Raw genomic sequence first — 14447 nt, 5'->3', positions numbered from 1 at the left:
GCTTCACTTCAGCCGTGGTCGGAGCTGGCGTCAGGAAAGAAGCCTGTGTGCGGGTACGACTCCCCCCCTGAAAAGGAAGCCCCGCCCAGACGAAACTGATTTGCATTTTTCTATTTCATGGTGTCAGGCCATTATGAAATAACCACCAAGAAATAAAATGCAAATCAGTTTGCTTTCACTTGGTGGACTGAGCTGCCAATCAAATGGCTCTAGGCGGGGCTTCCTCGTCGTTCCTGATCACAGGCATATGAAGAGTAGACACGACACGCCCCTCTGAGCGGCCTGTGATCAGGAACGACGAGGAAGCCCCGCCTAGAGCCATTTGATTGACAGCTCAGTCCACCAAGTGAAAGCAAACTGATTTGCATTTTATTTCTTGGTGGTTATTTCATAATGGCCTGACACCATGAAATAGAAAAATGCAAATCAGTTTCGTCTGGGCGGGGCTTCCTTTTCAGGGGGGGAGTCGTACCCGCACACAGGCTTCTGTCCTGACGCCAGCTCCGACCACGGCTGAAGTGAAGCCGTGTCACCGTGGAACTTCGGCTGATTCTGCCATCAGACACTGAAAGGACGCTGCTAATTCGGTAAATTAATGTTTATTTTCTTATCAGTGGCAGAATCAGCCGAAGCTCAACGGTGACATGGCTTCACTTCAGCCGTGCTGGGAGCTGGGGTCAGGCAGGACTCCTGTGTTCAGAATCCCCGCCCAGAGCAAACTGATTTGCATTTTTCCTTTTCTTGGTGGACCTGAGGAAATATAAAGGGAAATAAATAAATAAATAAATAAATGTGGAAATATAAAGAGAAATAAATAAATAAATAAATGTGGAAATATAAAGAGAAATAAATAATTAAATAAATAAATGTGGAAATATAAAGAGAAATAAATAAATAAATAAATAAAAGGAAAAAACAGAAAAGGTAAAAGCAAAGACAAAATTTTCCTTTTTATTTATTTATTTATTTATTTATTTCTCTTTATATTTCCAGATTTATTAATTTATTTATTTATTTCTCTTTATATTTCCACATTTATTTATTTATTTATTTATTTATTTCTCTTTATATTTCCACATTTATTTATTTAATTATTTATTTCTCTTTATATTTCCACATTTATTTATTTATTTATTTATATTTTGATTTGGCACTCCTATCGCTCCATAAAATTTGTCACTGAGAAATAAATTGCTATACCTCAAACAACGACAACTGGTTGGTTTTGGTACATCCAGCTGACCCTGGCAGTTGAATCATAACAAGTCCAGAAAACAACTGCAGCTGATCCAGCTGCTGCTAGAATCCTCACCAAGACTAAAAACAAGTCAATCGCATCACTACAGTTTTGAGGTCTTTTCACTGGTCTCTCAGAAGATAGACTTTAAAACATATTTGTTAGTTTATAAATCTCTGAATGGTTTAGGGCCCTAGTTTGCATAAATTCAGCTTCCAAGTGTTTCCCGCTCTCTGCCATCACATCTAACACTAATCCTCCTCACACTCGCTTAGCCGTCCCACTGGCAGCTACACGCAATGACACACTCAAACTGTACATGTACGCACAGCTTGATTAATATTTGAATCAATGATTCAGGTCCAATTTGTGCAACGATGCATCCAGGAACAGAAATAAACAAAAAGTTTCAAGTTGTCTGGCAGGAGCCTTGCTGGTTCTATAGTTTATGTTTGAGTTTTTCGTATCCAGGAACTCCAGGAACAGATCATTCAAACACACGTCTCTTTCTCCTTCTTTCTCCTCCAGACACAAAGATAAATCATCAGAGTCTGACACAGACGATGACCTGCACTTTCTCACACTCTCTCCAGTATGTACAAACACACTGACAGAGTTTGGGTTTGCTTTAAGATTTCCTCTACCGGACTGTGTGTTAGGTTGTGCAAAGGGGCTGAAAACTACTGACATAATAGTTAATGTCACATATATACACCGATCAGCCGCAGCATTATGACCACTGACAGGTGAAGTGAATAACATCGATCATCTTGTTATAATGCAACGTTCTGCTGGGAACCTTCAGTCCTGACATTCATGTAAATGTTTGACATGTACTGCCAACCTAAACACTGCAGATCAGGCAACCCCCCAAACCCTCACTGCCCATGCCAACAGCAGTCCTTGATGCCATTTGCCACCCTCAGTAGGACAATGCACACCAACACACCGCAGAAACTGTTCCACATTCCCCAGATCCAGATCTTACTGAGCATCTGTGGGATGGTCCAGCATCAGCGCAACCTAGGTGGGTTCCACTCTGCAACCCACAGAATTCACTGCCACCATCCCAGCACCACAGGACATCCCCAGAAGTCCTGAGTCCAAGCCCGGCTGGGTCAGAGGAGTTTTAGCAGCATAAAGGGACCAACACAATGTTAGGCAGGTGGTCATAATGTTATTTCTGATCAGTGTCTGACGAGACTCAACCCACAAATATCCAAAACATCACCTGTTTCAATCTGACGCAGCATTAAGAGGGCAATGCTGATCTGGGAAAAACTTTGGTTAAAATTTTAATATAGTCTATATTAGGATTGGCGACAGGCTGCACAACAGAGTGGTGGATAACACTGTTACCTTGCAGCTAGACCTTGCAGTGTGTAGATAATGGATGGATGGATACATGATGATCATTGTTGATATTGTGGTGGGGTGGCACAACTAAATCAATATAAGGGGAACACTGATCAGACACCGTCCTTTGTCCTTTTACAAAAGTATTCGACGTCTCTGGATATATCAACAGTTGCACGGTAATGAACTGACCACGGCAGGCTGGAAAATTTTACCATGTCACCCATCTAAACCAACCTGGATTAAACTGGTTAGAAAAACTACACTACTAACACTATATTATTAGGTCTAGAATGACACATATATTTTGTGTTTTTGCACGGCAAACAACAAAGTACTAGCCTAGCCACGCTAGACAACCCACGGCAACGAATTTAATTCTTTGCCAGGGTGAGTCTAGTTACCCTCCATAAGGCTCGAGGTTGGATGCTCCTAAAACTGGCCGGACCAATCACCATGAAGTGTAGAGTCAGAAGGCGGGCGTAACGAAGTGACGACAGAGGCGCGACGATTCTGACAGAAACAACCGGCGCACAATAAACAGTTATCTTTCGGCTCGGCTTTGGCCACAGCCCTTAAAGATTTGAAGCTAAAATTCAACTCGAAAGATAAACAAAGGACGGCAGTGAAGTGTTTCATTGAGAAGAAAGACGTATTTGGACTTATGCCGACGAGATATGGCAAATCCTTAATATACCAGTTGGCTCCGCTGGTTGGGAAGCTAATGGGACTTAGCCACAATCTGCCGGCGCTCTAGGAACTCCGTCAGCCTATTCGTTGCGCTGATTGGTTGTATACCTACCCAATTGCTGCAGAGTGATTTGAAAGACAACCTTTTAGCCCGCCTCCCTCCCTGTCGAGCGTTCCTAGACCCTTGTGTCTTAAGAGCTGGGTCTAGCGCGGCTAGGCTAACAAAGTACCAGATCTAGTAGTGAGAGTCCTTCAAAAAACAAAAAAAAAACAACAGTCATTTCTTGCAGTATCTGTGTTGTTTTTCTGTTTTCATTTATCTCAGTGAATGTGATATGAGGCCACAGGGACACAGGAACACAAAGATCCACTTTCCAAACTGGATTCACTAAAGATGTAGTATTGCTTAACTGACTTTTTTAAAACTTATTTTGAGGGACCACTGTGCATTGTCAGCAGCTTTGAGATATTTTTATCAAGCTGTCCTTGTTAGGAAATGACCCACTTTACTGCTAACCGAGGTCTAGAACTGATTCTAAAACAACCTCTTGACAAACGAAGACAACATATATCTTAAGTAATTCCCAAAAAACACTGGCCATCAATCCAATGTTTTCTCCATAATCAGTGCGCACATTCACTCATTCATACACTACCGGTCAAAAGTTTAGGGTCACCCAGACAAATTCAAGTTTTCCATGAAAACTCACACTTTTATTCATGTGCTAACATAATTGAACAAGGGTTTTCTAATCATCAATTAGCCTTTCAGCACCATTAGCTAACACAATGTAGCATTAGAACACAGGAGTGATGGTTGCTGGAAATGTTCCTCTGTACCTCTATGGAGATATTACATTAAAAATTAGCCGTTTCCAGCTAGAATAGTCATTTACCACATTAACAATGTCTAGACTGGTTTTCAGATTCATTTAATGTTATCTTAATGCTTTTCTTTTAAAAAATAAAGACATTTCTAAGTGACCCCAAACTTCTGAACGGTAGTGTACATCTGACAGGTTTCCCCTCTTTCTTTCTCGCACACGTTCTTCACTTCCCTGCTCAAATAACCATGCTCATCAGGGCCCAAAGGGGCATCCATTTTTTCAGCGTTGCCATGACAATCCAACAAGGCAGGGTGTTTAGTGTGACTGGTGCAGTCACCTTGATAAATGACCCTCTTATTGCCGCCTGTCTCCCAGGGAATACTGTACACACTCTGTCTCTCCCACACTCCACCGACTCTCTCCTCCAGTGGCTAGCTGTCCAGCTGACACACACTCAGATCACTTTACATGCTAATTGGGCGACAAGACCTTTAACAAATAGCCTTTTAATGGGTCGCTCCTCTTCACTGCAGGGCAGGGCCAGTCTGAGTCTACAGGACTTTGTGTGATTGTGGGACGAGGAAACAATTCAGAGGTCAAAAGGTCACTCTGGCTATGTCTACATGACCGGTGTAGCCGGTCTTTACGCAGCCTGTGAAGACAGCTCGATTGATTAAAATATGAGCACATCTATTGTGTCACATGTGCATGATTCTCCTTTCACACGGGCACAGACAGGGGTTTAAATGAGTGGACCTGCATCAGCTGACCCTCCTCTTGACCAGGGTTGGACATGGGTCAAATACTGTCTGACTTTGATCACCTTATGTTGTTATTAGGAACTTCAAAAAATGATCTAAATACTATGAATATTTTTAGAGTGGCAGGCCTTGGACGTGCATTCGGGTTAGGTGAAATTTCATACTAACTACATGATATTTTCAAGGCTAAAACCCACATTTAAGGTCTTCTAAAAACTGCAACCAAATCAATTTTACATCCATCCCAGGTGTCACAATCCAAAGCCAATATAATTGTGTAACACGATTAAGTCAATTTTGAGCATGAATTTCAAACTGTTTTTGCAAACTGTACCAGTATAATGTCTGCAATGTTAAATCAAACAAACAAGCCTTGGTGCGCTGAATGAAAAAGAAAATTTTAGAAGTGCATTTTTGGGTGAAGGGCCATGTGAGAGAGGTTAGAACAAATATAACAAATGAAAAGTCTAATTTTTAATGATTGATTCATTCTGGCTGTACAGTGGCTCGGTGGTTAGCATTTTTGTCCTGCAGCAAGAAGATCCCCGGTCGCGTCTCAACCTTCCCTTCTTTCTGCATGGAGTTTGCATGTTCTCCCTGTGCATCCGTGGGTTTTCTCCGGCTTCCTCTCACAATCCAAAAACAGGCTGAGGTTAATTGGTTACTCTAAATTGTTCATAGGTGTGAATGTGAGTGTGACTGTTTGTCTGTATGTGTAGTCCTGTGACAGACTGGCGACCTAGCTGTCCAGGGTGTTGCCCTATAAGTCAGCTGGGATAGACTCCAGCCCTCCATGACCCTCATACATAATAGTATAGATAATGGATGGATGGATGGATGGATGGATGGATGGATGGACGGACGGACGGACCGACGGGCTACAGAGGAACATTTCCAGCAACCATCACTCCTGTGTTCTAATGCTACATTGTGTTAGCTAATGCTGTTGAAAGGCTAATAGATGATTAGAAAACCCTTGTGCAGTTATGTTAGCACATGAATAAAAGTGTGAGTTTTTATGGAAAACATGACATTGTCTGAGTGACCCCAAACTTTTGAACAGTAGTGTATGTAACTCCACATATATATATATAGATTTTTTGCAATTTCTCTTATTCTATAGTGCTAGTAGTTACCGTCTCACATAAATAGAAAACAGGCAAGTGCCTCTGCAGGCTCAGAGTTTTTTCCAGGCCATTTCTCTTTGACCGGGAGCCCAAGCCCCCCATCCCCGATCATAAAGCTATCAGCCTTGGAGGGGAAAACATCCTCCACGCTACAGTAAACCAGAGAGGAGGAAGGATAATGTATCTCTGCTGGCACCCCTGACAATCATCAATTATTCATACCCAGGCACTCTAGAACCTGAAATAAACACATACACTCACTGTGTACAAACACATACATGTACATCCTGCACCTACAGCCCGGTATAGTTCAAACAGTACACACACTTTATGAAGGTGGAGAAACACACAGAGTGCATTCTAATTTATATATACAGATTCAGTTGCCAGTGCTCAATGTTGCTTGGATATTTTGCTGTGGTTTGTTTTGGGGGTTTTTCAAGGTAATAAAATTAAGATTTCCAAAATGAAACCCCTAATACAAGCATTTAAAATATTGATCACAAGCTTTGTATTCATGGGTTCATTGTTTGGGTGCTTGCCTTTGTAAATTACTGGCATATCCACAAATAGGTCCATAAAAACTTTCAGCTACAAGTTCTAAGTTTTAACTGTGGCAGCTCATTAGAACCAAACAGTCAAGGCCATTTGGCCTTAACCCGATTCACAACAACATTCAGCAACGAGAAAATCTCTGCAGAACAAACAAAGAGTCCAAGTACTGTAAGAAAGCAACGATATCATCAGCAGATCAGGGCGCAGTGCAGCAATATTCCCAACCAACCATCTCCATTTGTTAAATTAGAATATATGGATTGTCGATAGTGCTTCTCTGGTTGTTGTTAAAAGGTATTTCTGGAGACTGACGGGAAACCACCAACTAAACCAGACAAGGTAGGCTGGAAATAACAGCTATTCTAATATGATGAAGAGCTAGTTGCAACATGCAGATAGTGACAAGATGTATGATATTTGGGGTTTACTTTTTGAAAATTAGATCTGTAGGACAGCTATGACAGTCTGTGAAAGCGGGAAGTATTGCCTTTTAATTCCATCAACACTGAAGTCCTCGAGGCTTCAGGTCTGGACCTGTGATGTCCACGTGAGTGTCGCTAACTGAGCGGGTGGCCTTTAGTGATTTGGAAATCTCTATTTCTGCCCAATTTCTTATTTGCATCTGCATTAGGTAAGTGTATGTAAAGTGTAATGCAATCCAATACAGTCACAAATTCTACCTGTAAAGCAGGGGTGTCAAACATGTGGCCTGCAGGCTAAAAGTGGAACTCCAGAGGGTTCAATCTGGCCCGTGGGACGACTTTGTGAAGAGTAAAAATTACAGAGAAGACATTAACTGCAACTCCATCCACTATACACCGCTTCATCCTCACTAGGGTCACACTGGGTGCTGGAGCCTATCCCAGCTGACACCCTGGACAGGTCACCAGTCCATCACAGGGCTACATATACAGACAACCAATCACACTCACATTCACACCTACAGGCAATTTACAGTAACCAATTAACCTCAGCATATTTTTGGACTGTGGGAGGAAGCCGGAGTGCCCAGAGAAAACCCAAACATTCACAGGGAGAACATGCAAACTCCATGCAGAAAGATCCAGGGATCTTCTTGCTGCAAGGCAGAAGTGCTAACCACTGCAGCACTGTGCAGCCCGGTTTGTAAAACTATACATTTAAAATAATTTCTAGATCCTGAAAAGTTGTTTTGAAGTAAAATACTAGATTGTTCATTGTTCTCTTGTCATTTTGGGTCTCATTTTTGTATTATTCTGTCTTGTTTTCTGTCTTTTTTGTCAGACTTCTGTCGTTTGTCTCATGTTTTTGTCATTTTGTTTCTCGCTTTTGTTGTTTTACATTTCCATTTTGTCTCACTTGTGTTTTTGTCTTATTTTTGTCATTTTGTGTTTTGTTTATTTGTTATTTTGTGTATCGTTTTTGTCATTTTGTGCTTTTTGGTCTCACTTGTGTTGTTTGTCTCATTTTTGTCGCTTTGTAACGTTTTTGTCTAGTTTCTTGTCTCTTTTGTTTTGTTTCGTGCTGTTTGTCTCATCTTTTATCATTTTGTTTCTTGCTTTTGCTGTTTTGTGTCTCATTTTTGTAATATTTTGTGGAGTTTTTTCATCTGACTTTTATCGTTTTGATCATAAAGTAAAATACTATATCATTTAATTCCAGATGCCTGTGACTGAATGTTTTGTGCCTTTATAGATTCTCTGTGATCTGTACTTTGTAATGTGTGAATAATAAATGAAGGCATCATGTTGTTAAAATTGAATTTATATTTCTTAAGAAATTTCAGGTTGTTCATGATGTTTTGTAAAAAGATAATTCCTTAGATGTGAACTTTTTGGCAATAATACACAGGATAGATTTGGAGTTGTGGTTATTTTGCTCTGACTTTACAGGTCTGGCCAAATTGAGATCAAGATTGGCTGAATGTGGCTCCTGAACTAAGATGAGTTTGACACTCCTGCTTCAAAGGTAACAATGTGCACTTTCGACTGGCACTAATGTACTAATTCCACTGTGCTCGTTTCTGAGGTCGTAGCTATTGGTGATGATGACCACGACTGCATTAAATTAAGGGGTGTTTCAAATGTTCAGCCTCATTTACAAACATGAGAGGCGAGAAAATTAGAAACACATTTCAATGTAATGTAGCCCAGTACAACATCTCCAGCACAGATTGCATTAGATTTCTAATCAAGCAGTGAGGTGGAGTAAATGTAAAGCAAAGCATATCAATTCAGAGATGTGTATAGTGAGCTATGTCACCGAGCTGATTTTATATTACATACATGTCTTATAGGAAGGAGGAACCATGCACAAAAATACTGTACAGGTTGAAACATGTCAGAGGGAGAGATGAGGAAGACATGTCTGAGATTTTACTCAAAATGTGATGAGAAATTGGCACTCTGAATTCTAGAAATGATGGAGATTCACAGAAAATAAAATCAGTATTAAACATGTAATTGCAACAGGGAACAGCTGCAGGACAGACAAATGATGCCGCAGAGCAGCAACCGAATCCAGAGAATCAAGTGTGTGTGTGTGTGTGTGTGTGTGTGTGTGTGTGTGTGTGTGTGTGTGTGTGTGTGTGTGTGTGTGTGTGTGTGAATGTGTGTGTGTTGTATGAAGTTAAACAGACTACTACTGATAAACAGAGCTAGAGCAAAGGGAGAACAGAGGAGACAAGATACAACAAAATGATGCACACAGTGTATGCATACAGAGGATAGTCACGATTCTAATTCAATCGTCCGCTACACATTAATTTGCACCTCTCTACTTTGTCTTTAGTTTTACACGTCCATCTCAAATGCAAATATACAGATTTTTCATTATACTGTTAAAGATCTTAGACCTAGAAACCAAATCTAAACCCTAAACCTGGTCTCAAACAGACCAGATCTAAACTGCTGTTTGCTCCTTTAAGTGAAGAGCATCAATATGCCGTCACTTTGAAGGATTCCCCTCGCCTCACTGTGTGTCTGTGATTATCTGAGTCCTCAGAAGTGCAGGAAAAACGTGAATGCAGGCATGGTCTGACTACTCACAGCCTCTCAGTTCCTCTGGGGATGCTTTTGGGCACAGAGTGGATCCCCAGGCCGTGGCAGTCCACCGTGTTCCCCAGACAGCTGCAGGGATTCGGGCACGCCTCTGCACCTCCCTGACCCGCCAGCAGCACCAGAACGCCCCACGCCAGCGCCGTCCACAGCCCGGACCGAAGACCCCGACCCATCGCCCCGCAGCCTCCTGACCCGGCTCCATCCCCTCCTCCTCTTCCCGCAGGCATCCTGCTCCACGACACTGCAGATCCTATCCCCTCCGTGTGCCTGGGACGACTGACCACCAGCAACCGGCTCCTTTCAAAAGTGGACAGAAACAGCAGGAAAACGCTCAGAGAGGCTGCAGCACAGCCGGATGAAGTTCAACTGCCACTTGATCCCAGAGTGGCCTTTCAGAGAGATAAAGAGAGTGGAGGGGGGGACACACACAAGTATATCCTCTTCTTCTACTTGTCCCCAGCTTTAGAGCTCCCTCCAGTTGGCTTCTCTTCTTCTTCTACTCTCCTGTGTGTGTGTCTCTCTCTCTCTCTCATGCAGCCGTACAGTGTGCTCGCCTCTCCCCTCCACTTTTCATTGAGTCATTGTGCACTGAACAGTGAGCCACTAGAAAAAAAAAAGAAAGGGGGGGGACTCCCTCACTCCCTCTATCTCTCTCTCACACACACACACACACACACACACACACACACACACACACACACACACACACACACACACACACACACAGAGTAATCATCCATCAAAAGCTTTTACAAATAACAGCACCAAGACTCCTCCTACGCTACACTACCCCCCCACCACCCTCCCCAGTACCCGGAGTGAACTCACATCTATTCAGTGACAGCAGTAGTGGGAGCCGCCACCTCCAGTGACGGCAGCCTTTTTCTCTCTCTTCCCCTCTCCTCCTTTCCGTCTACCTCTCTCGCCCACATGCGCTCCTCTCCCTAGGGAAAGAAAAGAGCCCAGGGCTGCATGGACATGATGAGAAGAGAGAGACGGAGGGAGAGAGGGAGGAAGGGAAGAGGAAATCGTGATCACCCTGAAGCATCCGACCGGGAAGCTCCAGAGAAAATATGAGGACGGGAGAAAAAGACAATAACTGTGAAATAAAAGCATGAAGTTCGGCTGTGTGTGTTAAACGTGATAATATTTTCTGTCACGGCTCAGTGCCAAGAAAGCTCACCGGGCTGCAGGAACTTGGGTTGGACGGGGGGAGAGGAGGGGTGTTTCTTATGAGACTGGCATAACTGGAATGCCATAAGCTGCCACAGAGCTTACTCAGAAGTCTATTATGGATTCACTGGCAAGGCTTTGAAATTCAAATGGAGCCTGGCTGAGTTTTTTTTTTTTACTCCCAATCTCCACAGAAACCCTGGCTTCAGCTTTTGTGATAGCCATATTACCAAGGCGAAAAAGAAGAGGAGAAAACATCTGAGTCGTCAGGGAAAGAGCGGAGAAATCCACCAAAACTACCAAATCTACAGTAGCAGCTGCACTGCTTACCGCTGTCAGAATTCTAAAAAATCTGAGGGGTTCTTTATAGATTAACACATCACTCATTTTGAGTCTCGTTTTTGTCTCGCTTGTGTTTTTTGTCATTTTGTGACTCATTTTTGTAATATTTTGCATTTTTGTCTATTGTTGTTTGACTTTCGTCGTTGGTTTCATCTTTTTTGCCATTTTGTGTCTCATTTTTGTCAGATTTTGTATTGTGTTTGTTGTTTTTGTCTATTTTTGCTTGACTTTCATCGTTCGTCTCATCTTTTTTATCATCTTGTTTCTTACTTTTGCCATTTTGTGTGTCATTTTTGTTACATTTTGTCTTGTTTTTTGTCTGATTTGTGTCGTATATCTCATGCTTTTGTCATTTTGCAACTTTTTTGTCAAATGTTTTGTCTTTTTTTGTCATGTGTTGTCTCATTTTTTTGTCATTTTCTGACTTTTGTCATTTTGAGTCTCATTTTTGTAATATTTTGTCTTGTTTTTGTTGTTTTTTGTCTGACTTTCCGCTTGTCTCATATATTTCTCATTTTGTTTCTTATTTTTGTCGTTTTGTGTTTCCTGTTTTGTCTTGCTTGTTTTTTATCGTATTTTTGTCATTTTGTGTTTTGTTTCATTGTCTTGTGTATCATTTTTGTGCTTATTTTTTTGCCTAGCTTGTCATTTGTCTAATTTTTTTGGTCACTTTGTAATTTTTTTGTCCTGTTTCATATCGGTTGTCTCATTTTTGTAATTTCGTTTCTCGTTTTTTCTGTTTTGTGTCTCATTTTTGTCATATTTTGTTCTGCTTTTGTAGGATTTTTTGTCAGATTTTTGTTAGTTGTCTCATGTTTTTGTCGTTTGGTGTTTTCCTTTTTTTGTCTCACTATCAATATACAGTACTGGCTTTACCGCTTACGGTTGTTAGGATTTTAAAAACCCTGAGGGGCAGCAACAAAGTGTTTCTTTACAGATAAACAAATGTGCAATTAAATCATTTATGGTGATCTAACTCAACGTATACTCAGTCTGCAGTGGCATAAAACAGAAAATTCTCAAAACAGAGAAACTGGAACTTGCAAATGTTTGGTGCTTTTGCTTGATATTCAAATAAAACTGAATGTCAGAACACTGTAAAACCGTGTGAAAACTGTACATTCTGCCACACAAATAACTCATCATTAAAAGCTGCATGATGGATTAACTCATTTTAAATGGCTCTCAATTAAAGCAGAGCAAAGACTTAATGGCGCTTTGCAAGAAGGAAAATCTGCAAAATGAATAATGGATTCCTTGTTTGTTTGCAGCAGTTGTCACATTCACCCTGAAATCGTTGATGATTTGTTCAGTGTATTATGGAGTTATGTGGAGCATAATTGGATTTCTCTGAATAACAAATTTGATTTGTCGCTTCTTTGCAGTGCATCCAGTAGCAACTGGAGGGCACAGTTTACCCAGCTTTTTATTTACCACCATACATGAGTGATTATTGCTCGTGGCCTCACTTTGTCTTCTCCCTGCAGACTCGGTATGACGGGTTAATTTAACCAGGCGCGCTTCAGAAGTGATGGAAAACAAATTGGCCACAGGCAGAGCCCGGCTGCCTCCTTTGTGCAACTGAATTGAATGACTCATTCGGCCTTAATCTGCAACAAAGGGAGGGACAAGATGTTGACATCTCCAGGGGGGTGGACCCCCTTATTTCTGGGGCCATAATAGCTTTCTGAGGGCAGGGTGGGTGGGGAGCTGGGGGGCTTTTACTGCAGACGCGTCTGAATTGATTTCTGGAAATACAGAGCAGATGCTTTTGTCTCAAATGCGTCAATCCAGATTTTTCTCTGCATGCAGGTTCATTTAGCATCAAAGCTCTAAATCCCACTAAAAGATGACTAATCGATTGACGAAATTAGCAAAGCCAGTAAATTGTTTGGTATGTCCAATAATGAAGTCACCAAGTTCAAACTCTTGTGATGCAACTGTTATAATTTACCTTCAGCATTCAGTGAAATAGTTACGCATCCAACTGTTCCCATCCATCCAAACACTGCTTAATCCTCATTAGGGTCATGGGGGGCTGGAGTCTATCCCAGCTGACTTTGGGTGAAGGCAGGGGACACCTGGACAGGTCACCAGTCTGTCACAAAGCTAAACATAGAGACAAACATGCACACTCACATTCACACTTATGGACAATTTAGAGTTACCATTTAACCTCAGTGTGTTTTTGGACTGTGGGTGGAAGCCGGAGCAAACCCACACATGTACAGGGAGAACCTTCATGCAGAAAGATCCCTGGAAGGCTGGGACATGTACTGTGGATCTTCTAGCTGCAAGGCTAAAGTGCTAACCACCAAGACTTTGTGCAGCCACAACACGCATGTCCACAGGAAATAATGTGAGAAAAGCTCGAGGTTCACGGCTGATTTTATTCAGGTGATGGTCAGTCAACTAAAAAAAGAAAAAGAACGAAACATGATCTGGTTTTCAATTGTGATTGTGAGAATTTGTCACTTTTCTACGCTGAACATCTTTGGGTTTGGGGATGTTGGTCAGACCAAACAGGTTACTTGCAGATTCTAACATTTAATGCACCAACTGATGAAAGAAAACAATTCATTTCCTAAAACTAAGTTCTAAAAATGAAGATTTGGTAAATTCAGCTTAATTGATGTTCATAAAGCAGGGGTGTCAAACATGTGGCTCATAGGCCAAAAGCAACCCTCCAGAGGGTCCAATCTGGCCCATAGGACAACTTTATGAAGCGTACAAATTACACAGATTTGTCACTTTGTCTCAAATTTGTAATATTTTGTCTAACTTTCGTCGTTTGTCTCGTTTTGTTTCTCTTGTGTTTTGTCTCGTTTTTGTCATTTTGTGTTTTGCTTTATCTGTTGTTTTGTCTATTTTTGTCGTTTTGTTTTTTGGCTCGTTTTTGTCATTTGTCTAATTTTTGTCGCTTTGTAGTGTTTTTGTCTAACTTTTTGTCTATTTTGTTTTGTCGTTCGTCTCATTTTTTGCCATTTTCTGCCTCGTTTTTATCATTTTGTGTTTCGCTTTTGTAATATTTTGTCTTGTTTTTGAGCTGATATTTGTCATTTTGATCATAAAGTAAAATACTAGATTGTTCAGTTCCAGATACCTGTGACTAAATGTTTTGTGTCTTTGTAGATTCACTGTGATCTGTAAGTTATAATTTGTAGATGATAAACTGGGGCATGCTGCTAAATGGATCTTTTTGCATTAGAACAAAGGAAAGACTTGGGGTTATTGTTATTTATAGGTTATTATATTGTAATTTCACCGGTCCGGTCCACTTGAGATCAAACTGGCCTGATGTGGCCCCAGAATTGAAATGAGTTTGCCACCCCTGGCCTACA

At 41.3% G+C, this 14447-nt stretch overlaps 1 protein-coding gene across 1 annotated transcript in view; it reads right to left on the bottom strand.

Moving 5' to 3' along the window:
• The window catches only part of LOC110966075 (slit homolog 1 protein-like), a 113350-nt gene extending 102787 nt beyond the window's left edge, over positions 1-10563 (bottom strand). Inside the window, exons 1-2 of the mRNA XM_022215319.2 lie at positions 10420-10563; positions 9580-9888 (exon numbers count right to left, since the gene is read on the bottom strand). Coding sequence (XP_022071011.2) covers positions 9580-9888; positions 10420-10421 — 311 coding nt within the window. The 5' untranslated portion in view covers positions 10422-10563. The remainder of the gene's footprint in view (positions 1-9579; positions 9889-10419) is intronic.
• Between the last annotated feature and the right edge of the window lie 3884 nt (positions 10564-14447).

This window comes from Acanthochromis polyacanthus, chromosome 3 (genome assembly GCF_021347895.1).
Source record: "Acanthochromis polyacanthus isolate Apoly-LR-REF ecotype Palm Island chromosome 3, KAUST_Apoly_ChrSc, whole genome shotgun sequence".
Taxonomy (NCBI): Eukaryota; Metazoa; Chordata; class Actinopteri; family Pomacentridae; genus Acanthochromis; species Acanthochromis polyacanthus.
Note: the sequence above shows the minus strand (reverse complement) of the source record. Positions and strands in the feature narration are given on the sequence as shown.